Here is a 26,782-nt window from a genome sequence, read left to right on the forward strand (position 1 = left end):
CCTGACTGGGAATCAAACCAGCGTCCTTGTGGCTCACGGGAGGACACTCAACCGAGCCACACAGGCCGGCACTTCACATTTTTTATATCATTTGATCTTCACCAGAATCTGCCAGGTGGGTACTCTTATTCCCACTCTCCGCAAGTGGAGCGGGACCGGAGGGTGGGGAGGACGCTGTCCCTAGGAGGCAGGCCTCGGGCTGGAGCCAGTGAGCCTCTAGGACCGGAGCACCCACTTCAGACCCCGCGGTCTCCACCTCGGCCACGGCTGTCAGGAGCAGGGCCTTCGAGTGCGGGGTGCGGGCCCACTGTGGAATCTGATCTTTACGAGACAGAAGACGGGATTTCCAAATGAGAAAGCCGAGGCTTGGACCTCCTGGGCACAGCCGAGTGCCCCGCCCAGCGGGTGAGGCTGTCAAAAACCGAAGAGAAGACAGGCAGGAGAGAACGCACAAGGGCCCTTTAAGCCCTGAAACAGGGAAACTGTTTTGTCATTCACCACCACATTTTAATTCCGTTATTATACTTACCAGGATTTTATGGTTGGGTGAGAACTATGGGCTTCTACTGATCATGTTCACAGCGCACATTTGCTCAGCGGCAGGTGACAATCACCTTCGTGAATAATTCTCACTAAGCAGAGCTGCCCTGATCGTGGGCTAAAGAGAAAAGCCTAAGACGGCCATTTCCGAGGGCCGGTCCACACGCGACTTCTCCTCTCTGACCCAGGGAAAGCGATCGTCAGACTCACCTTTTCCATGGCAAGTCACCCGCATTCCTGCATTTCATGTTCACAGGTCCACTGATAAAGGAGTGAACTGACACTCAGGGGGGGTGAGTGACCTAGCCAAGGTCATGCTGCTAGGAGGCAGCAATGTGAGAATCCAGGTCTCCTGCCAGCGAGGCCAGTGTTCCGTCCACAGGTGCATCAGGTCGGGGACACCTCAGCCATGTGGGGCTGCAGGTCCTTTCCACATGTACATAAAGGCATAAGAGACAGACAGGCCAAGGGCTATAATGGAGCAGGAAAAAACTGGAAATTCCCAAAACTTTAGAAGGACCATTAAAATAATCCAATCCACCCTTTATATAGATGGTAAACTGAGGACCAGCCAAAAGTTACACAGCTAGAAGTGGCAGTTCAGGACCAGAACCCAGGTCTGTGTCAGCCTCATCATTCAACTGAGTTTAGAGAGCAATTTGCAAAAGCGACTAAGAAGATGACAAAGCAATTACTCCTTAGCAGGACCAGGCTATGCACAAAAGATAAGGTGTAGTCTTTTTCCTGGAGAAGCTTAGTCTAGCTAGAAAAATATGTATGTGCCCAGGAAAACATAATCAATAAAATAAAATATCAGTAAAGGCAGCAGCTACATCAAGAATTTAAAAGGAGGCAGACAGTAGCAGAACTGGCTGTGTTGGAAAGCTTCCTAAAGCTGGGATAAGTAAAGCTGGGTTTTGAAGCATGCATAGGAGCCCAAGAGATGTTATACAGTAGGTATGTCAGTCCAGTAAAAGGCTTCAACTTATAAAACGTTTTATTTTGTGGGAGATGAGGTGAAAGTGCAGATGAAGACCAGATCTTGGAGACTAGGCAGCCTTTCGACGCCAGGCTGCAGCTTTTGGAATAATGGGTCCCCAAACGTATTCAGGAGCGGGGACCTGGAAGCCTCTGAGCTCCTAACGGAACCCGCGTGACGGGTGGTGCTTCATTCCAGGGCAGTGACAGGGTCAGGAAACAGGTCACTCTACACCTGTAGTATAAACCACAACCACAAGCACACACTCCTTTGCACAAATAACCAGACAAAAGGGGTCTTCTCCACACAGCCCGTCACACTGTGTGCTGCTGTTTCTTTCCTGTGCCCTGGAGGCCGGTGCACTGGCAGACGACGAGCACAGGTACTGTCTTTCCTTCAACACAGGAGAAGAGAACTTAAAAAAGGGGAGCATTCTGAGAATTTACTTTTTGTCGGACTGGGAAGAGGCATCTTGTCATTTTCAAGGCCCAAGGCAATGCCACCAGCGCAGCATCCTCCCAGGGCCTCCGGTCCCCATCTGACATGAGGGGCTGGTGATGGGAGCATCGTCGGGAACCACACTTTGGACACGTTTGGCCCAGTCGGGTCACTTTCACATTTGCTGGGCTGTGCAGACAGTGAGCAGGATGGCAGAGCGGCCTTCGTCCAGGCCCACAGTCAGAGCGGCTCGGCAACCTCGCTCCTGAGAAGGCCTGGGGTCATCCGGGATGTCGAGGCATTTTCGTGCAGGGTCCTGCAGTAAGCACGACACCCTTCAGAGTGCCCCCAGATGCTTCTCTCCCACGGCTCGCCACTGGCTGCCTCGAGCTCCTGAGGCCCCCTGACTTCCCACCTTCCGTCTTGGAGGAGGGTGAGTGCCTTCATCCCTGGGTCACCTGGCCAGGAACGGGCAGCATCCTGTGCCCAGGATGTGGACTTCTATGAGTTGGCAGGGACATGGAACCTTCGGAGAGTCTGTGTGCCGTGTCCCCACTGCCTGGGGGAGCTGGGAGGTCACCAGGAGCCGGATGTAGTAGCCGCCGAACACTGCCAGCAGCTGCTGGGCCATTTCCTGGAAGAGGCGGGGAAGCAGAGTGAGGGCCATGGACACGCAGCTAACGTGCCCTGGGAGGCCACGCGGTCCTCGCACCCCTGGGCCAGCTGTGACGCTCACTGGCAAGAGCCTGGTCGGGCCCTCATCGGGGGCTCCTGGAAGGTGCCTGGTCTGGTCTGGAACCCTAACTCTGCAACTGCTGCTGTGGGGCTCCTGCAGCTTCCGTTTCCTCGTCTCCAGGGCGGTAACCTGACTGCTGATAGTCGATTATAAACTGCACAAAAAAACTAGGGGGCCTCAAAGTGCTGGAGAACTTAGCATTGATGGATCCCAGCCAATCACAGGGACACACAGTTTCCAGTTCCCACGGTCTATGAGCCGGTAAAACATGAGGTCGAGAAAACACACTTGAAGAAAAGCACTAGTGAATGGGGGCGGCTGGGGAAAGAATCCCCCTTGGCTTTGGCCCCGGCTTTGCCACATTCTCCCTTGGCTGTGACCTTGGCCATGTCCACTGGCTTCTTAGAAGCTATTTCATCCATCAGAGAAGAGAAACAAGCATCCATACCTCAGAAGGTATGCTAAAGAATGGTATGCATGATAAAACAAAAAGCTGTGAAAATGTAAGAGGTCATTTTAACCGTGTCTCCATCTTTCACAGGCACAGGTTTCCTACTAAAACAGAAGACTCTGACTCACGCTGAGACCTGGGCATTGATTATTATTTTTTCTTGCTAAGTTATAAGGTCAGCTACTTTAAAAACATGTGCACACCCACTGAGATTTGATATTCATGGCAGGAAATTGCATTACTATTGATTTGAATGAATTTTTAAAAATAATTTAAAAGACCCATCATATTTAATAGGCTATTTCGCATAAACCCAGACAGGCATGTCACAATGAAGTATGTGACCTCATCAATCTTTTGTGCTCTTTCAAAAAAAGTCCATGGATTCAAGTAAAGAGATGAATAGATTCATCATTTTCTCTTGCAATAGTTCTATTTGCAGGGCCCCCACTTCCCACCACTATAAAAGGAAAAGTCTGGGCTGGCTTGGACCTTTAATCCCCAAATCTGCCCGGCCGGTGTGGCTCAGAGGTTGAGCATCAGCCTGTGCACCAGGAGGTCCCTGGTTTGATTCCTGGTCAGGGCACATGACTGGGTTGCAGGCTCCATCCCCAGTAGGGGGCATGCAAGGGGCAGCCGATCCCTCATCATGGATGTTTCTCTCTCTCCCTCTCCCTTCCTCTCTGAAATCAATAAAAGAAAACATATATTTTTTTTTAAATCCTCAAATCTGCTCGCTTAAAAGAAAGTGTAGGCGCTCTCCTGCACCACACCCTGCCTGAGGTCACCCGCGCTGCACGTCTGCGAGACAGTGGCTCTGTCTGTCCTCACAGTGAGACGAGGGTACAGCTCAAGCTGGGAACATGCTATCAGATTTCTGGTCTACCAGCACTTGGTCAAACCCAGCAGACAGCTCAGCAGGACCAACAGAACTCGGGGGCTGGAGGAACTGGAATTCAACAGAGATGAATATAAGATTTAAATACCTAACTGCAATCCAAGTAGATAGACTGATAAAAAGACTTTAAAATAACCCAAATACTCATCAAAATGTTCACGGTTAGGTAGGCAATCTATGATCCATCCACACACACAACTACACGTCCAGTGGAACTACCAAGAATAGCCAAGATATTTTAAAAAGGGGAACAAAAACCAGTGAGTAGCAAATGACTGCTATAAACTATTTTCTAAAGTGCTGGCGTGAGGAACAAAATATTAAAGACTAGCAGGCTACATCTGTATAGTCTCTACCAATGCAGTAAAGCCACGTTCCCCGGCACTTACAACTTGAGGTCCCCACTTGGACTCTATGCAAATACCCCACGAGAGAAGGCAGCCCTGGCCCGCCCGGTGCCCGTTACCTCCGGCTCAGCCTCAGGAACAAGCTGGTGAAACTCGGTCTGCATGAGAGGCCTCTCTGCAGGATGCGGGCTGCTGGGCAGGAGAGGAGCTTCCTCCAGCAGGTTCTCAGGCCCCTCCGCCGTCGTCGTGGGGCTCACCCCGGTCTCCATGGCAACACAGAGCTGGCTCAGCCTGCTTCTCAGCACGGACTGCGAAGGAAACGGGGAGCTCGGGTGGTGTCCTAAGTTGGGTGGCATGTGGGAGGCCAAGGCGCTGCCTGAGGTGCGACCCCAGAGAATGGGTATTCTACAGACTCGGACGCCGACCTTGGCGAAGGTGGGACTGAGCCACGCTGGAGAGATCCGGTCACTCCCCACAAAGCATGGTCCTTGATAGCTTCTAAGCACTTTTCCTCCCACGCTCTCGTCTGCTCCTCCAAGCAGCCTGGGACAGGGATATCGTTATCTGTGTGTTGCAGAAGAGCAGACTGAGCTCAAAGGCCTTGCCCGAAGCCATGCAGAAGCCAATAGGCCAGGATCAGGGCGCAACCACATCCCTGAGTTCAAGACGGACTCCGGAGCCCAGGAAAAGGCTGATTCCAGAGGAGGGGCCGGAGGCTTGGAGACAGGGAGGCTGGGCCCCAACCCAGCGTCACCAACCGGCTCCGTGACCGCCGAAGCGTGGCGGCAGGGCTTCTCAGAGCCTCAGTTTCCTCATCTGTGGAATTGGAGCAAGACTTCCCTGATCTTCCTCACAAATGGTAGGCCGTCCAAATACGTGGTACTTTCCTCTACCAGGATCTTTATTATTATTACTATTAATTATTATTACATCATAAGCAAACATATGCTCACTGGAGGAAAGGTGGAAAATGCCAGCAGTTAAAGGGATTAGCACGGTCACTTAAACAGACTTCATTCCCCAAGCGAAACCGCCACTGATCTGACACAGGTGCTCTTCCCGCTGAGTAACTTGTCCTCAGACAGTTCCCAGCACGGAGCCCATGCAGTCGGAGCCAATGCAATCGCGACCATTTGGTCTCCTGGTTGATTTTGTTTTGCATGTAAGGCATCTTACCTCCTGGCTAGTCTTCATTTCTCGAACGTGTTCAGACAAAAACTGCGCACAGTTCTCCAGGTCAAAGTAGACAAACCAGAGCTGGGGAGAGAAGCAGCTATGACCCCTGAGGCTCAGAGCCAGCCCGACCTGAAATCCCGTCCCTGAGATGGCCTTCCATCTCCTGCCTCCTTCCTGGTGGGAACACGCCCTTCTGCTCTCTCCCAGAGGCCCCCCGCATGAGGAGGTCATTGTATCGTTGCCCGAAGCCGACTGAGTGCAAATCTGCTCATGTGGCTGCAGCCCCCTCCCCCACTGGTCACTAAGCACCTGACAGACTCCAGACCAGCCCAGACATCATGTATCCTTCCAGGGCTACTGCGCTCCTCTTCAGGGGCCCTCTGCCTGGAGCCCAACATGCAAATGAGCTGTCACCCCCCACTGCCCATGGCCAAGTCAGATGTAATCAACTTGGGTGCTCTAAGGGAGGGAAGCAGAGGAAGAAGTCCTCACCCCACCATGATCTCCCCTTCCCCCCAACCTCAACAGTCCCCACAAAGCCAGACTGAACTTAGCCAGACTGAAATGCTCCATGTTCACACATTACATCATCTTGTCAGGTCCACATGGGCCACACACCACCCAAGTTCTGCCAAAAACCGGAAGCCCCTGTCTCACACCACCAACTCGGTGCAGCTCCTCCGGACCCCAGACCTCCCTCCTCCCCGTGACTGCCCCATGCGGTCCACGGTCACATCCCCCTGGCCAGCTAATCTCCCATCGTCTCCTCCCCAAGGGAACATTTTTTAAATTAATTTCTTTTTTACTTTTTATTGTGAAATTTTCCAAACATGTTCAAAAGTACAGCTATCCATCATCTTGGTTCAACGGTGATCACTTCGTGGGTTCTCGTTTTGTCTCCACCCCACCCACTACTCACCCCAGACACCTCCATCCTCCACCCCACCCCTCCCGATGTCTTTTAAGAAAATCCAAGATACTGTGTCACCTCATCCCGAGATACTACTTTAAAACTGGGAGAACCCAATTATTTTAAAAGATGTGTCCATTCAGGAGTCATCCACCCATCTACACCTTCAACGAACACCCGCTAGGTCACCCTGTGTGCCAATCCATGAAGAAGACTCAGAGAAAATGAGGCTGAAAGGACCCCAGATTCAAGGAACTCTCTGTCCCGTGTCGCACCCGACCTGCCAGGCATCTTGGGATGCCATCGAGTTCACCCCTGCTGTCGGTCGAGGCGCCCCCACACTCCACAGCACGTCCAGGCGCCAGGCTCCCTAAGCACGGGGACCTGCGGGTGCCTCTCTGCTGCAGCCCCGCAGCCAGAGCCGTGCCTGCCACCTCTGGGCTCTCATGAGTGTCTGGAGGATGGACAGGTGATGTGCACAAGGACTTCTTCCCAGGTCCCAGCCACCTGCCCTGCGCTCCCGCCGGGCGAGAGGGCAGATGTGGAGCTGAGATCCAGCGATCCCACCTGGGGAGCCCCGCCGGGACCAGGAGACCTGGGGCTCCTCCAGCCCAGCGGTGCCCCAGACCCACTGTGACAGCTCATATTAGTCACTTAAGACCTCCCCACTGCCCTTAGGGCGAAGAAAACAATTGGGCCAGGTGGATAATGCCTTTGGGATCTGACCTGCCGGTCCCCATGGAAGACCCCACAGTGCTTGGCACCGAGGAGGCTCCATCTGTTTCCCGAATGTGTGCAGAGTTAGGAGTGAGGCTTGGAGAGTCTCTGCACTTCCCCTCCGGCCCTGCCCCACGGAGGGTCCAGGATGCTGGTTACCACCCAGAGAAGGGAGGAGGAGAGCTGCCTACACCATCTCAGCAGACTCTGGGAGACACTGTGCAGACTGGGAGAACATGGGGCCACCACTCCCATCAGCCCAGCCCCAGAGTGACACGGTTCTCTGAGACATGGTACTCGGAGACACGGTACTGAGACACGGTACTGAGACACGGTACTGAGACACGGTACTGAGACACGGTACTCAGAGACACGGTACTTGGAGACACGGTACCTGAATCACACTCTGGCAGCCTTCCACCGTGTCCGTCACCCCGAGCAGCACCCGGTGTCGCAGGAGGGCTCTGTTGGCAGCTGCCAGCCGTAGGTCCGTGTTGGTGTTGGCCTGTGAAACAAACATGAGCCCTGTGAACAGACCTCCATGCTCAGGGAGTTCTTGGGCCCCGGAAATGACCACATACCGTCCCACTGCTGGACACCACGGGACAATCCTTGTCTTCAGGACACATCATTTCCTCCTCTACAAAGTGGGACCACGGAGTTGTGGAAACAATGAATCAGGAGCGTCAGCCCTGAGTCGAAGCCCAGCTCTGCCACTTCCCGCTGTGGGACCCTTCCCTGAGCCTTGCTCTCCTCAGTCGGAGTAAGGATAAAGAGTGTCGCTGCCTCCTAGGGATGTGGTGAGATCTAACTGAGTGTGTGTGAAGCACTTAGGCCGGTGCCTAGAACTTAGTCATTTTCAGGCATCTTCAGGAAGAGTGGATGGAGGGGGATGGGGAAGATGGGAGGTGGAGGGGGATGGGGGGTAGAGGGTATATGGAGGGGAGTTGGGGAGATGGAGGAGGGATGGGGGATGGAGGGGGATGGAGGGGGTGGGGGGATGGAGGGAAGATGGAGGGGGTTGGAGGGGAGATGGAGGGGGAGTTGGGCATTTACTGTATAAGTAAAGCACCTACTCTCTGTGTAAGACAGCTCTTCTCTGAAGTGTCTAGCACAGTGCCTGGCCCTCAACAAGGCAGGAAGGAGGGGCTGGTGGCTCTGTCTCCTTCTTTTCCCACCCAAACCAATGACATCAGGGGAGGAGGGAGAAGAAGGGTGTCAGGGCCCCAAGTGCAGTGAGGGGAAGAGACGCCCCCCACCAAGGGCCTTCAGATGCATTTAGAAAGCAGCCCAATCAAGGGCAATGGTTCCCAAAGATCAGGACCCTGAAGGGAGCTCTCGGAAGCGTGAGACCTTCCCCTCCATCGTCACAGGGATGGGCACAGCTGGCACCCAGGCCCGAGGACCAGGGATGCTAAAAGTGTGCCCTCCGCCGAAGGCCAAGTCCGTGGGACCAGTCCCACACACGGAAGAACTGTCTCCGTGTGGGAATGCAGGTCAGGACTCTACTTCTAATTCTCCGACTGGCCAACCGATTTCCATTTTACATACAACCTAAAGCGGGTTTGTTTTCAAACAGGTTTAAAATACAGTGAATTTTCCAGGAATGCCACCACTATGAAAATCAAGAGATGATTATCTCGTATTTTGCCTAGAACATCTGCAAGGGCTGTTCACCCTTCAGAAAACTGCATCACCAAGAGTTCAAATCCTGACCCCACCTCTCACTACCTATATATTGTGGGGCAAATTACTCACTAACTCTCCGCCTCCATCTCCTCATCTCCAGTGAGATACTAACATCCTCTTATAATAAGGATTATAATAAGGATGAAATGAGTTCATACACATAGAATACTTGGAAGAATAAACAGACACCCGATGCATGTCAGGTAACAATATCAGCAGGATGGCGATATCGAATTAACAGCACAGTGTTTTTCACTGTATCATATTGACTGCAGATATTTTTAGGAACTTCCCACATGCCCTATCAATGCGCTGTACTCTGTAGGGGACACAAGGCAGGGTGTGCAAAGTGCCGAGGCTCTCAAGGATGCTACGTGCTGCAGGCAGGCCACTAACAGAGTGACAGGGGTCAGGAAGTCCTGAGTGACAAGGGATCCAAGGAGGAAGAAGTCCTTGAGCTGAGACAAGACCTGAGGAGGCTGTGTAACCACGGACTGGTTACTTCTCTAAGTGTTTGCCCCCACTGGCCAAGAGTCAGTAATTATAATAGTTAACACTTATTCTGCATTTATTTTATACCAGGTACGATTATAAGCACTTGGCATGCATTAACTCATTTAATTCTCCAAACAATCTGAGGGGTGGAGGGTGCTACAGTTATTATCCCATTTTACAGATGAGGAAGCTGAGGCCCTGAGAGGTAATAACTTACCCCAGGCTGCAGAGCTAACAAACGGCAGAGGTATCCTGCCTCCTTGCAAAGCTGTTGGGCACAGATACCAGGTCCCGAAGACAGAGTACATAGTAAGTGCTCATTAAATGGCAGCCACTACTAGGAAGGGAAGGATCCTGGAGGGGCTCCCTGAATGAGCAAACAGGGATGAGGGGGGTGCCGCTGCGTACCTGGGGTCCCACGCTGCACCTCTGGGTAAAGACACAAGGTCTTGTTCACCTCCGTGCCTGTGCCGGGCACAGTACCTGGTACTTGCCAGGGCTTCATAAATACCAGCTGACCAAGGCAGGCAGGGGGAAGGAGCCACGCCGGCTCCCTGACGGCACTGATTCCATCCGCATCCTGAGGCACGGGCCGGGTGCCACAGGTTTTGCTATTGGAGCGGAATGTCCTTTGCTTCTCCCCTCCCCGAGAGGAGTCTCTCGCTGCCGAAACAGCCAGCTCAGGTTATTTCCACAGGCCAGCACAAGGGCCAGGAAAGCTTCAACAGAGCCCAAGCGGCATTACTGTCAGCCGGTCGTCACGAAGCCACACACAGAGCCTTTGGGAACGATGAAACCATAAAGTTCCTAGTTGTCCTTGTTCCACTACATGGAACTCACACCTCAAACCCCGGCCACATGTCCCAACACCCCCCGCCCCCGACAGAGTCAGGCGAGAGCGGAGTGTTTGATCTCAAAGTCCGGCTCTGTGCCAGGTGCTGGGGGAGCTTCCTACGCACTGAAAAGATGGCAGAGGTGCGGCAGGCAGAATGCAACCCCCCAAGATGCCGAAGTCCTGCTCCCCAGGACCTGTGAATGTTACATTACGTGGGGAGGAGGAAGAAAGGCTGTAGATGGGATTAACACTGTTAATTAGTTGGCCTTAGGACAGGGAGGTGGTCCCCGCTTATCCAGCGTAATCACAAGGGAGCGACCCGGGAACCCGGGGGCTCCAGGAGAGGCGAGGAAACAGTCTCCCCTGGAGGCTCCAGAGAGGATGCAGCCCTGCTGGGTCCCACATCGAAACTGCACAACTGTAAGACAATAAATCTGTGTTGTTTTCATTTACTAAGTTTATGGCAAATAAAACGAAATTCTAAGAGAGTCGGGTGCTAACTGAGAACACGGCTTGGAATCTAAGGGTCCTGGCCTCAAATTCCAGCTCTGCTATTTGTTACCAGTATGATCTTGGACTACTCCTTGAGCCTTTTGGAGCCTCGGGTTCCTCATCTGTACAATGGGTGTGAGATTTATTGGATGGGTTTAATGCGTTAATATACATAAAGCATTTAATACATGATCCACCACATATGAAGTGCTCAGTAAGTAACAAAAGACATGCTAAAGAAGCAGAATGCAATTAGGGAGCCACACAGAACCAGGAGGTATCAATCTCCTTTTTGAATGAGATCGGGACTCCGAGGGCTCCAGCATGGAACCCCCACTCTGCCACTCACAGTGGGATCGGGCCAAGTCACCTGACTCTCTGACCACCCACTTGCTGCCTAATAAGCAGCTGCTGGAGTTAAATGAGAGAGACTGTCAACAGAGTTCAAAGCCAGCACCCACCCACCTCCCTCGACCCTCAGCCTCAGGCACCCTGCAGTCGCAGCCCAACCGCAGCCGGTCCGGGTTCAGAGCTCTCCTGAGCATGGGGGAGGGGGTTGAAAGCCTCAGTAATCTGAGTGCTATACAAATACCGGCTTCAGTGCCCTCCGCTCACCTCCCAGACACTCCCAAAGCACAGCTTGCTTCCAGAAAAGCAACCCACAGAGATCAGACAGGAAAGACAGAGCGTTTAATCACACGTGTGATTTCATTGCCTTTAGTCTCTGGGCACATGGGCCAGTGTGAACTTCAAGGTTGGAGCAGTTCGTTGAAGTGGGTGAAAGAGAAAACGGACTTGGGACCCTCCAGCCCACACAGCGCCCCCGGAGGGAGCATGGCTGGGTCTCCGGACACCTCACCTTCCTCTGGTGTCTCTCGAAGATGAGCATGAGAGTCAGGGTCAGGCTGGCCGCCGCCAGGGTCACGAGCAGCACGCCCACCCAGTGGTTCCCCAGGGTAAACATCTGGCTGGTGGAGTAGATGTTGGCCCACACCACCACATAGAACACCTGCGGGAAGCCGGGGCGACAGCGAGGTCAGGGACTCCGGTCCTTGAGTGCAGCAGCCCCATTCAGGGTGGCACCCTCAGACACTCTGATACCTCCTTGGACCCACAGAGCTCAGAGGCCTGAGAGAGACTGACGGGGGCCTTTTCCTTGATCATAAGTGAAGGTAGGAAAATGGGGTTAGAACAGTTACTCCAAATCCCTGCTCGCCTTCATTTTAAATAAAAACAGAAAAGGGCAGGGGGCTTAGGAGGGAGAGAAATTTGAGTCAGAAACCCACATTGATCCTTCAATAGCTATGTGGCCTGGACAAGTTATAACAACTCTCTGAGCCTCAGTTTCCTCATCTGTCAAATGGGAGTAATACCTCCTTCACAGGGTTGATATGGGGATTAGTATAAGAACATATGAAACAGCCCAGCACTTAGAAAATTAGTAAAATCCAGTTGCATCCTTCCCCTTCCTGCGAAGCAGGACGTGGGGGTTCGGAGTGCTATTTGACGCTATCCACAGAGGAGCAGCGAGCACAGTGGTTAGAGAAGTTACACCTGACTGCCTCGGTTCAAATACTGGCTCTGCCATGTACATGGATGTGTGTGTGTACGGGTATATGCAGGTGTATGTGTATGTGTATATGTATCTGTACAAATGTGTGTACACACACACATACATGATTAGAGCTAAAAGGGACTCATCTGTTGAACAAATGGGGAAACCAAGTCCCAGAGAGGAGAAAAGTCTTGACCAAAGCCAGACACTGAGTTCAGAGTCTCAGTAGTGGGTCTGCAGATCCCCCATCCCAAGCTCTGCACTCAGCGAACCCTGCTCCCCCGCCTTCCCGTGGGCACCTGGTCACAACTCCCTGCATGAATTCCCTTACACCAATCCAGGTCCGTGTGTGCCCTCTCCCGGGCAGCGGGGCCACCCCCCCAAACCCCGTAGGCACACCAACGGGCTTCCCCACAGGGTGCCGAACTCAGCGGTGCCCAGGGGCCCGGCAGGGTCAGTGGGCCGCCTCCCTCCTCACCACAGCGAAGGCCAGCCGCACAGGCCTGGAGTTGTAGATGATGTATCTCCTCACTTGGGGCTCCAAGAGGGCGCTCTCGGCCAAGTTCCTGTACTGCTCAGCCGGGACCTGCTCGGCCAACCAAGGGAAAGAGATCTATAAGCCGCAGAGAACACCTCCAGCCCTCCTTCCCACCAGCAAGCATGTCATTTCCAGTCCCCATGCCGATCATGTGGGGGGGGGGCCGGGCGCGCTCTGGGCTGGAGCTCGGAGCACCGATGGCAATCGCAGGGCGCAGCTCCGGCTCCGGAAAGGTCAGGCATCACGGGCGCGGTGCCAGCTCAGGAGCCAGGACATCCCGCAGAGGGATTCCTGCAGCCCAAGGCTCAGCACCTCAGCACCTCACAGCAGACCCCGGAGAGCCTACTGGTTAAGGCACAGACCCGGGAGTCAGCCAGCCCAGGTCCAAACCTTGGCCCAGCCACTTGTGTGCTGTGTGACCTGGAAAAAATAACTCCACTTCTCTGAGCCTCAGACTTGTCCTCTGTAAAACAAGGACCCTGTAGAGGCGGTGTGTATATTAAATAACGTAACACATATGCAATACTGATACATGTATTACACAGTCAGTATATGTATACTATGTATATACATATTGTCTGGACATCTCTGGGGCCTTTGTTTTGCCTACCATGGGGGGTTTTGTCTTCCTTGGACAGATAAGTCTCTAAGTATGTGTGTATACTGGCCCAGAACTGGTTCCGCGGGGAACACTCCATGCACAAGTGCTATTATCGATACTGTAATGTCAGTAACCACTAATACAGTCCCAAGTACTGAAAGTCACATCTTCCTGCCTGAACAAAAACACTGTAGTGCTAAAAGCCCGACGAGAGTGGACTGCTTAAGACAGAATGTAACTGTGAAAGGTGCTGTTTAGGAACACAGCAGAACAACGTGTAAACCCTTCGTTCGTGGGTGAGGAACGCCCCATCTAAAGATAACTGTTTAAGAAAAATGTTCTTCTAAACAAAAGCTGGAAGGAAACGTGGGAAGAAAACCAACTGTTGTGCTGATGTGGGCTGAGTGCTATCAATTTGGAAAGTTTCCCTTTAATGGTGACAAGATGTTGTTGTAAACAATAATGCAATTCCGTTTAAAGAGGTCAACTGTAATACCTGCAGGGTAAAATTAGCAGGGTGGCCCCCCCCCCATAACGGGTCCTCCTGGGCAGTGTGGGGAAAGGCCTCGCCCTGCTGGGGCAGATAACCACAGCTTAATGACAACGGCTGCAACTTACTAACACTGAACTACGTGCCACAGACCGTTCAAGTGCTCCCCAGGCATTAGCTCACTTAATCGTCACAAAAACCCCACGTAACCGGCATTAATATTGCCCTCACGGTGATGAAACTGTGGCTCCGAGGCGGTCACCTGCCTGAAGTCACGCAGGCAGCGAGGAGGGCCGGATCGGTGGGCCCGGGATGCCTAGGCTTGGAGTCACTGTGCCGAAGGCAGTGCACTATCAGCTGATGATGCGTGTAACCTTTTCTCTCCTGAAACGCCCTCCTCTGTCTACCCAGCAAACTCCTATTCTTCCTCAAGGTCCAGATGCAGGATCTGCTCCTCTGGGAGCTTTCCCAACCAGTGCCGACACCCCAGGTTTCTCACGTCTCCGGTGCTCTTCCATGCCTCATCCCGTCCTCTCTCTACCGCAGCATTCACATCACGGTGTGATGCACCTGACACCGGCCGTCTCCCCCCGGGCTCTGGGAGCAGTGCGCACAGCCCAGTGTTTAGTGCCCAGGAAGTGCCTGGCATAAGAGTGGGCACCCAAAATGCACATCTGTTAAGTGAAATAATGGGGGAGAGGGGACTGTTCTGATACATCTTCCTTCTCTCCCTTACCACATCAAGCATATGGTAAGTGTGTAATACACGTTTTGTGACTCACTGGATGGAAGGATCAGTGGATGGACAGACAGGCGGACAGATGGGCGGAAGGAAACCCGTAAGGACCACGTGAAATGAGCACTCACCTGAATGCCCCAGGTCTGCAGCTGCTCTTCCGCGGCTCCCAGATCGAAGGCGATGGGTGCGCAGGTGTTGTCGATGCGGAGAACTGTGAGGACCTGGCCATTGCGCAGCTCTGAAAGCAGACCAGAAGCTTCACCGGCTGAGCCCGGGGCCTAATGGCATTATCACCTCCTCTGGCCACGAGAACCTTCTCACGGCAAGGAGGGACAGGTGTCCTCAAATCCCCACAGAAGAACTGGAGTTGACAGGAAAGCCCCCACGAGGCAGAACTGAGGCCGGAGTGTGGAGCCTAGGAGGACACCATTGAGAACTTCCCCAAAATGAGAGCTGTCCACACACAGAACGGGAGGTAGTGAGCTCCCTATCACAAGGGATATTTAAACAGAGACAATTAACCACATTGAGGAGATGATGGAGCTGACGTTCATTCAAGCACTGTTCAACCAGGTAATGCTTGCATTCCCAGTGGGCTCAGAGTATAAGACAACTGACTTGTGGTAGGCACAACAATGGACCCCCAGAGATGCCCCGCCCCCGAACCTGTGCATGTTATGGATGTGGCAAAGGAGAATTACGGTTGCAGATGGACTTAATGTTGCTAATTAACTGACTGTAAATAGGGAGACTGTCCTGGATTATCTGGGTGGGCCCAATATAACTACAAGGATCCTGAAAAGTGGAAACGGAGGGATGTGTCTGGAAGAAAGGCAGAGACGGTCCACTGCTGGCTTTGAAGATGGAGGAAGGGGGCATGAGCCAGGAATGTGGCAGCCTTTAGAAGCTGGAAAAGAAAAGGAAACAGGTTCTCCCTGAGCCTCCTGAAGGAATGCAGTCAGCTGACACAGTGATGACTTCACTCAGTGAGGCCAAAGTCTTCTAAGCTACAGAACTGTGCGAGGGTAACCTGATGTTTTACAAGCCACTGTATCAATATAATTGGTTACGTAACTATAGAAAACACATACACTGACTGACGGGTAACCCCTCCCAGTGTGTAAATCCAAGTATAACTTCGGACTTCCCCAAAACTTAAGGTGCCCCTTGGTATCCGTGGGGGATTGGTTCCAGGGTGCTTCATGGATACTAAATCCACAGATGCTCAAGTCCCTTCTATGACATGACATACAGCTGGCCCTCCACATCTGCACTCCAGTGCAGGTGTTTACTGAGAAGAAGCAGCATGTCAGTGAGTCCACACAGTCCACACCCGTGCTGTTCAAGGGTCAGATGTATCTGTTTTTATCTTCCCACACCAGGTGGCTTCATAAAAACTTGGAAAGATAAAAGTATAAAGTTAGATTTAAAAATCAGCAAATGAGCCCTGGTTGAGTGGCTCAGTTGGTTGGAGTGCTGTCCCGTACACCAAAAAAGTTGCGGGTTCAATTCCCAGTTGGGGCATATACCTAGGTAGCGGGTTCAATCTCCCGGTAGGAGCATGTGCAGGAGGCAACCGATCAATGCTTCCCTCTCCCATCTATGCTTCTCTCTCTTCCCCCTCCTCTCTCTCTACTATCAATACAAACATATCCTTGAGTGAGGATTTAAAAATAAGCAAATGAGAAAAACTAGACACAAATAAAATAAGGGCAGAAATAAAATAGAGCAATAAAGTAAAATAAGAATAGCTTCTGGGATTTGAGCCTTTACTATGTTCCAGGCACAGGGCTTAGGCTTCAAGTCATGATTTTATTTAATCCTCCAAGAGTCCTAAGAGGTGGATTCCATGATCACGAAAAAGAAAGGGGCCTTTGAAAAAGGAACTAAGGACGCGAGCAATGTTACCAGGGGAAATGAAAGTGAAGAGGAGAGGAGAAGAGGTGATACCAACAGGCTGGCACTCGGGCTGGATGGGTCCAGACCAGCTCTCCATCGCTCAGCACCACACGGAAAGCCGGAGGCCCACGTGGGTTTGGACTCCACACATGGAGAACGCAGACTGCTCCCTGGCAGGCTCTTGGCACACTGAGCAAAGCGCTTGCCGCAGCAATGCAAAGACTCTCCACAGTTTCTTTGTTTGCCTTCTGAACCATGAGTTCCTGGATTCTTGGCAATAACCTCTTTTCATCCATCCATTCCTTCAGGTGAGAACAGCAAGTCCTCCACTTAGAAATACTTGTTTTAACACCTAGGTTAGGGTAAGGAGATCTGAAAAGCTATCAAAGAAGTATGTGAGAGAGAGAGAGTGCGAGAGAGAGAGAGAGAGAGAGAGAGAGAGAGTGTGTGTGTGTGTGTGTAGGGGAGAGTAATTTCTTACAAAGAAATAAGAACTAGTTTGCCAAAAATCAGTGTAGTAATGTCTTCAAAGTTCTGAAGGAAATTTACTTCATTCCATTTCATCCCACTGTTGTGTATATGTGTGTACATTGCTTTCCTAGTAACAGTAGTTAAAAAAAAAAAGAACACTTGTTTTTAAGTAGTCAAGTTTCAAAGCATCTATGTAACCAGCCACATTTCTATGGATTTCCCAATTTAGAATGCTGTCTCCCCCTGCCTATGCCCATTCATTCATTCATTCATTCATTCAACAAAACACTTACTGAGCATCTGCAATGGACCAAGCCCTGGGCAAGTATGCACCTTGGTTCATCACTAGATGAACAAGACAAGACAAAACCTGTGTCCTCGTGAAGCTTATATTCTGGTGGGGAAGCTAGACAGTCAACACTTTATTACTTTATTACACAGGTACTGCTTTAATTACAGACTGTGATAGGTACTATGGGGAGATGTAGGAATAACTCAGAGGGTCCTGCCTTAGGCTGAGTCATCAAGAGAAGGTTCCCCATTGAAAGGCTACCTGAACTGAGCTCTGAAGGTAAATGGACACTAAACAGGAAAGGAGGTATGGAAGAACCTAAGAGACAGAAAGAACAGCAGATGCCAAGGCCCTGAGGCACGACAGCATGGCAGGAACTAAGCACAGGGGCAGCAGGAGTCGTTAAGACAGGCCTTGCAAGCCAGTGAATGTTAGATCTTCATGCTAAACCCAATGGGAAACACTGAAGCAGAAAATGATACGGTTGCTTATGCATTTAAAAAGGATGTCTCTGAGGGGGCGCTCTGGGCAAGGCATGATGATGGCGGCGGCCGGCCTGGGTGAGCTAGCAGATTCCCTGCTTGTCTCGAGGAGCCCCTCGAGGCTCCTGCAGACTCTGGCTGGGGCCAGGGGCTTGAGGAAGCGCTGCGGCCGGAGCCAGAGGGAAATGCCCGGTGCAGGGGCAGCAGCCCAAGGCCAGAGCTGGGGAGAGACTCTGCAGGTCAAATGTGACAAACCCCCACCCCCACCACCTTCCTCCCGAGTGCACAAGGAGCATAGGCGACCCAGCCTCCAGCCACAGATCCCGCCCAGCACCCAGAGCAGGCCACAGACCCCACAGCGGAGCTGGGGCTGCGTGGTGGCACCCTGCAGGTCACCCTGACGACCCTCCAGAGGCAGACCTTTCAGATCCACCCCGACCCCGGGGAGAAAGTACTGAAAGAGAAGACCGAATTCGTAAAGGGGTAAGATGCCTTTCCGGTAGCAGGTCAGAAATTAATTTATGCGGGCAAAATCCTCAATGATGATACTGCTCTAAGAGAATATAAAATCGATGAGAAAAACTCCGTGGTGGTTACAGTGACAAAACCCAAGGCGGTGACACCACCAGCACCAACAACTCAGCCATCGAATCCCGCCACCACTACCGCAGTTAGTTCCTCCACAGCACCAGCTGTGGCTCAGGTCCCAACCCCCACCCCCGTTTTGGCTCCCACTCCCACACCTGCATGTGTCACTGCAGCATCAACGAGAGCAGCTTCTGACCCTGCACCTGCCAGTGCAACGGAAACAGGAGCACCCTGCGGAAAAGCCAGCAGGAACGTCAGTGGCCACTGGCCCGACATCGACTGACAGTACAGTGGACATTCTTCTCCACCAAACCTTTGCAAGATGCCACAGGTGCTCTTGTGACAGGTCCGTCCTGTGAGAACACGGTAACAGACCTCAAGCCAATGGGCTGTGAGCCAGAGAGTCACTGCAGCCCTGAGAGCCAGTTCCAACAGCCCTGGGAGCCCCCGGAGACAGAGAAAGTCAGGCTGCGGTGGATCCCCCGCCAGCAGCTGATCCTGGAGCGACGACAGCAACGACAACAAGCTCGGGAGGACAACCCCTTGAATTTTTACAGAATCAGCCTCCGTTTCCACAGAGGAGACAAATTCTTCCAGAGAATCCCTCCCTGCTTCCAGCATCACGACAACAGCCAGGTGGAGGAAATCCTCAGCAACCGCAGCAAAGGAGCCAATCCCGGGAGGCTTTTATCCAGATGTGAAATGAATCCGTTCAAGAAGCTGGTGGTCAAGGAGGACAGAGTGGACGTGGCGGTGAAGAACGGCAGAAGCTGGAAGTGGTCCTATGAACCACATTCAAGCAACGCTCCGGGGAAGCTCTAGAAGGCATACCTGTGCCTGACTCTCAAGTGCATGTCCTGCAGAAGCACCTGGTTGGTCTGTGCCCTAACTTCCTTTTCTTCAGCTCGCCCAGCTTTACTCTGGACAAGACCCAGTTAAAGGCATCAGGATTTCCGAAGTGTGATACAAGCATATTTTGCTTGTGAGAAGAACTTGACTGCCAATTTTGTTCTACAGCAAAACTTTGTGAAGACTGAAAGGGACTTTTTGGCTCGGCCAGTGTGGCTCAGTGGTTGAGCGTCGACCCATGCACCAAGAGTTACCCCGGTTCGATTCCCGGTCAGGGCACACACCCAGGTTGTGGGCCCAATCCCCAGTAGGGGGAATGCAGGAGGAAACCAACAGATGTTCTCTCTCATTGATGTTTCTCCCTCTCTCTCTCCCTCTCCCTTCCTCTCCCTCTAAAATCAATAAAGAAAAAGTATTTTTAAAAAAAGACAGGGACTTTTTGTTTTTTATCTCGCATGTCACACCAGTGCATTACACTAACTCTGTTCACTGGATCGTCTGGGATGACTTGGGCTCATATCCACAATTCCTGTATAAGGTAGTAGATTGCTGGGGTGGGAGGGAGGGACCTAAGGTATAGGGCAGGGATAAATACAGTGCATGTCTGCTTCAATTAGCAGATGCTGCAAACCCACACCGTGTGTAAATCAGATAATCAAAAATCAGCTCAGCTGTGCAATTCTTTATCTCGTGTATACAACAGTAGGTAACTTCCTAGGTTTCACTCTTTTTAGTGTACCAGATCCAGAAACGTAGTGTAATGCCCTGCTTTACATCTCTTTGACTTAACATTGGTTTCAGAAAGAAGCTTTGCTCCCTAGAATCTACAGTCTCTGTTTCATGGCAATACTGGATAATGGCTTTATGAAACTGAAAATAAGTTTGGAACAACTATAAACAAAAATTCCAAATTATTGATGGTTATGGTTGTTGCTTCATATAAGTATAAAAATGAATGTCAAGAAAGCCCATACTTTCATGTCAAATACTTGGGGGAGGGGAGAAGGGGAACCTTTTCCTTTTTTAATATGTTTTATTGATTTGAGAGAGAGGAAGGAAGAGGGAGAGAGGGAAACATCAATGTGAGAGAAACATCAATCAGTTGCCTCCCATATGCACCCAGCCAGGGACCAAACCCAAAACCTGGGCACACACCCTTGATACCAGACACACCAGATCCGTTACTACCTGTCACCACTAAGCCAATAAGCAGAAACAAAGTTGAATCTTTTTGTTGTTGTTAATCCTCACCCAAGGATATTTTCCATTGATTTTTTTTAGAGAGAAGGGGAGGGAGGGAGCAAGGGAAGCAGAGAGAGAAACATCAATGTGAGAGAGACATATTGATTAGTTGCCTCTCACACGATCCCAACTGGAGCCAGAGATTGAACCTGCAACCCCAGTATGTACCCTTTACCAGAAACGAACCCATGACCCTTGAATCCACAGGCTTATGCTCTAACCACTGAGCAAAACAGCCAGGGCATAAGGTTGAATCTTTTTTTTTTTTTTTTTTTTTTTTTTTAATCCTCACCCGAGGACATTTTTCCATTTTTTGTTCAGGTAGAGTGGGAGGGAGAGAGAGGAACATAGAGAGAGAGAGAGAAACATCGATGTGAAAGGGACACATCGAGTGGCTGCCACCAGCACAACCGACCAGGGCCGGGGACAAACTGCAACCGAGGTACATGCCCCTAGCGGGAACCAAATCCGGGTCTCTCAGGACCGCAGGCCGATGCTCTAACCGCTGAGCCAAACCGGCCAGGGCTAAGGTTGAATCTTTTATGAGTGTTTATTAATCAGAGCCAGCGATCCGAGAGAGCCTTTCCAGGTGCCATACCTGCCGCTCTCTCTGATTGCCGGCTCTCTGATTAATAAACACTCATAAAAGATTCAACCTTATTTCTGCTTAATAGCTTAGTGGCGATAGGTAGTAATGGACCCATTGCGTCTGGTATCAAATTGGTGACCCAGATAGGACCCACTTTGTGTCTGGTATCAAAACTGTTGACTCCGCTGGGACAGCGAGCGGGATTTTTCCCAAGTGAGTATTGGGAATCGAACCAGCACTGGACGGTGCTCCAACCAATTGAGCCACATCAGCCAGGGCGGCGAACTTTTTTTAAAAGTGAAAATAATTACTGCTATTTAAAAATCTCTTGATGATTGAATGTGAGACCCTTCTCACATGATTTGAGAAGCTCTACAAGTTTAAGCAGAGTTATTTTCCTGTTCACATTTTTCTGGTTTGGGAGAAAAATTGGTAGGTGTCCAATTACTGTTTACTTCCTTGTTACAGTGCAGTAAACATTTTAAACCACCCCTGCATGTTTGCTTTTGATGTGGCCCTGGGTGGCATTCGCAGCGGGCCCCTGGAGAAACGCAGCCTCACGCTCCCTCTCGTCCCTCCCTCTGCAGAAACGCGCTCGCCACCAAGTCATACGCTCAAACTGCTGCCTTTTTTAAACCCACAAAGTGCTGATTCAGTTCGAAAATAATGCAAATGTTTCAAAACTCGGTTTCTGGTGTGTGTAAATGTTTTTCCTTATTAAATAAGAACACACGCCCATTAAAGTCATTAGGGTTAGTGCTTTCAAAAGGAGAAGGCGGACAGAACTGGAATCCAGCATCTTCGATTGCACTGGAAAGACTGATGAAATCTTTTGGAAGGGCTGGGAGACGTGGCAGGAAAAGGACTTTGGAAAATACGCAGTCAGGCTATCTCATGGCACATTAAAAGAAAAATCTTAAATCAAGATCTCGTTGGATGCCTGGTAAAGGACGGACAGAGAGGCGGGATGGAGGCGGGATCAGGAATCCGAGAGGGAGAGGGTGGCTTGATCTAAGGAGGTGGGGACAGGAGCATGGCGGAAATGACAAACACTGGCCCGGAAACAAATCCCAAAATGCCCACACTTCTCCAAAAGCACTTCTGTGCACCCTCCACTCCCCTCCCTCCATACGTGAGTCCAGCCCAGGATCCTAGGGCGAGTAGCAAGGAAAGAAATTCAAGGTCATGACCTTACCTTGCCCCCAGCCAGGAGGGCTCCCCACAGGCAGGGCACTCCAGCGGGGGGAGGAGGTGGGCAAGGGGCCGGCCGCCCCGCCAGGGCCTATCCGAGGTTCACAGGCCATAGCAGAGAACCAGCGGGGTAGCTACTTCCCCTTCTCTGGGCTTTGGTGCATTCTGGAACAGCCAGCTCAGCTTCATCTGCCTTCAGAAAACAGCAAAGAAAGAACTTCAGGCCTGGACCTCAGCCGGCTGGGCTCCCCAAGCCCTCCCAGACCAAAATCCTCACAAGGCCAGGGAGTGCCCACTGGAGTCTCACCACTGACCAGTCTTTCTGGTCATGCTGAGGATCATTCTCAGAGGGACTAAAACACTCTCAGATCTCAAATGAGAATTTCCCTTCTGGCCTTGGATTGTCATCCAGGGACCCAGAGAGAACCCAGGGGCTGCTGAGGCCCTGCTCCCAGGCAGGTGGGATCTCCATTCCCTTACTAAGACAAGGACAGGTACATTCACCACGGGGAGACTTGTTTATACAGAGGACCTCACATAATTTCCCAGAGACACTGGACACAAACAACAGTGTGGGGAAGGCAGGAGGGGAGCGGTATTGAGGAGGAGGGGGCCAATGAGGGAAAAGAGGGGAGACATCTGTAGTACATTCAACAATAAAGATAAGATTTTTATTTTTAAAAAAAGAGAGAGAGACATTGTAAAATACAAATGATAAAAAAAACCAGGATGGTGGAAAAGATAATTTTTAATTTTTTTTAAGTGATAACCATGAAGAATAAAAAATACCCAGATATTCCGGCAATCAGGGTCCCTAGCAGAGGTGGTACAGGTTTGTGTTCAAGAACATGGACTCCCGAGTCAAACTAACCAGTTTAAACATCAGTTCTACAACCTACAGGTTGGGTAAACTTGGGCAAATGGTTTAACCTCAAAGAGCTTCATTCAGCTTTCCTACATTTAAATAGTGGCCCATGTGGAACAAAGGACATGTGCCATAAATACTCTTTCTGGTTGCTGCTGTTTTTAGGTTTGACACAATTGCCATGCCTGATCCAAGAATTTGGTATTGAGCTTCCAGGAGGCCGAAGAGAAAATGGAAATACTGCCAGTTCCTGCTCTCTATAAAGAGACAGAGAGAGAGAGAGAGAGAGAGAGAGAGAGAGAGAGAGAGAGAGAGAATTAGGAGAGCAATGCATCTTCTTGGCACTAAGCTCCGAAAGACCTTGAACATGTTTCCCAAGCCTCGGGAGCCAGGCCAGTGACAGTGCATCAGGCATGACCTTAGCCACTTCATCAGCAAAAGCAGAAATGGGTATTTCCTAATGCCAGCGTGGTGTCTCTAGTGCCATACACTCTGAGTGGAACCTGCACACCTTATCTGTGATGTGTCCCCCTGGGGCCTGAGACTCACCCCTCAGCAAGGAAAATCACGCCTGAGTTCCTGGGATGACATACCAGCCTGCCTGCTAAAAAAAAGTCCACCCGCCCCGTCTTTCACTGCCATGATTCTCCACCCTGGTGAAGACAGGAAGTGTTGGCCCAAGGGCTGACCGTCACTAAAAAGGAGAACCTGACTCCCACTCTCCTCACCTTCCATTTCTCTCGGTCCTTTAAAAAGGACCAGCTGCATACTCTGTGGGGCCCTGGGCAAAATGAAAATGTGGGGCCCCCTGTTCAAAATTGATGAATTTCAAGATGGTGACAGCAGAGCCTTAAGCCAAAGGAGGCCTTACTAAAGAGCACACTGCATGCATGTTGCCAGCCCTGACTCTGAGCTCCGGAAGACCACATGGGAGTCCCCACCAGCCACCGAGAATAAACAAAAATGAGCCTTTCACTAACAGGAATCACACACCTGCCGTGTATCAGGCTCTGCGGCAAGAAGGCAACAAAATGTTAGGAAAAGAGCGAGGACTTCAGTGCCAAAGATCCTGGACGTGAATCCCCACGCAGCCGCCCGTGCGCTGTGATGTTCACTGTCAACGTACTGAACTCCCTGAGCCTTGCTGTCTTTGTCTATAAAATGGGTTCAGAGAGGCCTACCTAGCATAACTGCCGTGGGATAACAGAAGGAAATACAAGCCTGATGTCCAGCACCCTGCTCACCAATCAGCCCCCTTTCCTCAGGGTTTTTTCTCATTTCACAGGAGAGAAAACTGAGAGTCAAAGACGTGAAGAGACCCGCCCAGGCTAGGGTGGCGAGCAGCTGTGGTGCCAGCAGGTGGGCCGGCCATCTGGCTCCGAGTCCAAGCCCATAACTCCCTGCCGCTGAGCCTCAGGACCCAGGGCTGGGTATCTCTGAGCCTGTTCCTTATACCACCTTTTAAAAAGAAAGCAGTGGGTTGAAGGAGGCCGCACGGTGTGATTTAGCAATAAATACCAGCCTGTACCTGAGATGCTGCACTCTAGGAGGGCAGGGACCATCACCTGTCACCTAGCCCAAGGCCTGGCCCACAGCAGGTACTCCCCAACACTGTTGAACATTTACCAGTCAGTCGTATCACCCCTTCCTTCCTTCCTTCCTCTTCTCTTGTACCCCCAAGACGCATGAAAGCAACAACCACCCAAGGATGTCTGCCCTGCACTTGGCAATCACTGAAGCCCTTTCCTTAGTCATTTGATCACCTCCTAGGCCCACCAGGAAAATACAATCCTGGGATCCATTTTCCACTGAAGGCTATTTAGTGTAATGGCTCAGTGTAACCTGCACAGTGCTAACATTTCCCACCTGTGTGACCTAGAGCAAGTCACTTAACTTCTCTCTGCCTTGTCTTTCCCTGTAAGTGGAGGTAACAACAGTAACTCAGTTGTTGTGAGGCTTAAAGAGTTCATCCAGGAAAATCACTCAAAGCAGGGCCAAGCAAACAGGAATCACTGAAGGAGAGCTGTTGTTTTTACTCCAGAGATAATTCCCCGAGAAACTTACAGTGCCAGACACCATGCTTTCTCCACTATAAAACCAGAAATGAAATCTTAAGTCCTTCTTCAGCCCTCCCTGCTGGGAATCACCATCTGATGGAAAAGACAAACTCAGAGAAAGAGAAATAAGAAACGGACTATGACCAAACCAGCAGTCAGAGGGGGTGGGCAGCGCCTTGCGGTGGTGGGAAGACCTGGCACAGAGGTGAGAGCGGACTGCCAGGAAGGGGAGAGGGGCAGGACCTCCCGGGGGTAGCCACTGCACTCAGCCTGCAGTCCCTAGTCCGGCCTAGAGGCTGCAGAGGCAGGAGGGGTGTTAGAAAGACCGGCCAAGGGCAGACATTGACCCATTACCTATCAGTAAGCTCTGAGCTCAGGACCCCACTCTGGGCTGCCCAGTGTCATGGGGAACATGGGAGATACAGCCCCTGGTGAAAAACAGAGCCAGGGTGTGAGCATAGACCTGGGACTCCTGTAACTAACTGGACATCCACTCCCCCAGATGCTCCAAGTTGCTTTAGTCGCCTTTGCTGACTCTACATTTAACCAGAATGTCTAGTTATCCATCTGTTTAGCTAGGTGGAAAGTCCCTGCAGAGGCTGATGTCCTAAGTCCATTCCCGCAAGCACTGAGTGGCCAACCTCCACCTGAACCAGACGCCTCACTGAGATTTGGGAAAGGGAGTTGGGAGAGAAAGAAAGATCCCAGTTTTCACCAGTCAGGGTCTGTTTTTGTTAAGCTGGAAAGTCCCAGTAAGAAGCCCTAAGAGGATGTGTCACAGAAGTTTTGGGGTGAAAAAGAATGAAGTCCAAGCTCTCCATTTTACAGATGAATGTATGAAGAACCAAAAATAAAAGTGAACTAGCCAAGGTCAGGAAGCCAGTGGGGGTCGGGGCCAGAACGGATCCGGGCCCATTCAGGCTGGGGATGACCCACCCAGCCTGGCCTTGGCCTTGGGCAGCTACGTCTTGCCCCAGTCAACTGCCCAAGTCCTGCCCTGGGTCTAGGGTCTCGGGGTCACCCTCACCCCAGAAATCACCCCCACAGGCCACCGGGTCCCAGGAGCCACCCGAGATCAGCTCCCACGCAAGAGCCGCGTTGGAAGGGCCCAACACGGCTGGAAGGAGCCGGCGCGCCTGCGGCGCGGACCCCGGGCCAGGAAGGGGGCGCCCCGGCGGTCGCGCAGCACCGGGCCCGCGCGGCTCCAATCTGGGCTCCGGCCGCACGAGCCCGCGCACACTCACCCGCCGCGCCGCCGCCGCAGTCGCCCAGGGCCGCGGAAGGCCGGGGACACGGCCGCCCCTCCGCGCCGCCCCTCCGCGCCGCCTCCGGCCCCGCCCCGGCCCCGGCCCCGCCCCCGGCCGGCCCCGCCCGAGGGGCCGAGGGGCGCCTTCCCCCCGCGCGGCGAAGCCCAGCCGGGAGCGGCCTTCCTTCAGCCGGGCCCTCCGGGGAGGCCGGGAAGGACCCCCCGCTCGCCGACCACGTGCAGCGACTCCGGGGCGCGCGGGGAGCGCGGCGGGGGCTGGTCCTCCAGGCAAGTGCCCGCCCTTGGCGAGGCTCCGTCTGCCCGGCGTCAGAGCATCCGCTTCCCTCCGAGGTCCAGCCCACGCTCCCCACGGTCATGGGACCCG

At 52.0% G+C, this 26,782-nt stretch overlaps 1 protein-coding gene across 2 annotated transcripts; it reads right to left on the reverse strand.

Annotated features, from left to right (window-relative positions):
* Positions 1 to 2,298: 2,298 nt before the first annotated feature.
* On the reverse strand, positions 2,299 to 26,430 carry TMEM268 (transmembrane protein 268). Of its 2 annotated transcripts, XM_036261074.1 has the most exons (9): positions 26,396 to 26,430; positions 22,234 to 22,422; positions 14,755 to 14,864; positions 12,737 to 12,844; positions 11,563 to 11,712; positions 7,587 to 7,697; positions 5,566 to 5,646; positions 4,509 to 4,697; positions 2,299 to 2,591 (listed from the first exon to the last, which is right to left on the reverse strand). In XM_036261074.1, exons 2-9 carry the CDS (start codon positions 22,340 to 22,342, stop codon positions 2,412 to 2,414), a joined length of 1,038 nt encoding a protein of 345 aa, XP_036116967.1. In that variant the 5' UTR covers positions 22,343 to 22,422; positions 26,396 to 26,430; the 3' UTR covers positions 2,299 to 2,411. The 2 variants fall into 2 exon arrangements, with proteins under 2 accessions (XP_036116967.1, XP_036116968.1); XM_036261075.1 differs by lacking the exon at positions 11,563 to 11,712.
* Positions 26,431 to 26,782: the final 352 nt, after the last annotated feature.

The sequence above is a fragment of the Molossus molossus genome, unplaced genomic scaffold, assembly GCF_014108415.1.
Source record: "Molossus molossus isolate mMolMol1 unplaced genomic scaffold, mMolMol1.p scaffold_m16_p_14, whole genome shotgun sequence".
NCBI lineage: Eukaryota > Metazoa > Chordata > Mammalia > Chiroptera > Molossidae > Molossus > Molossus molossus.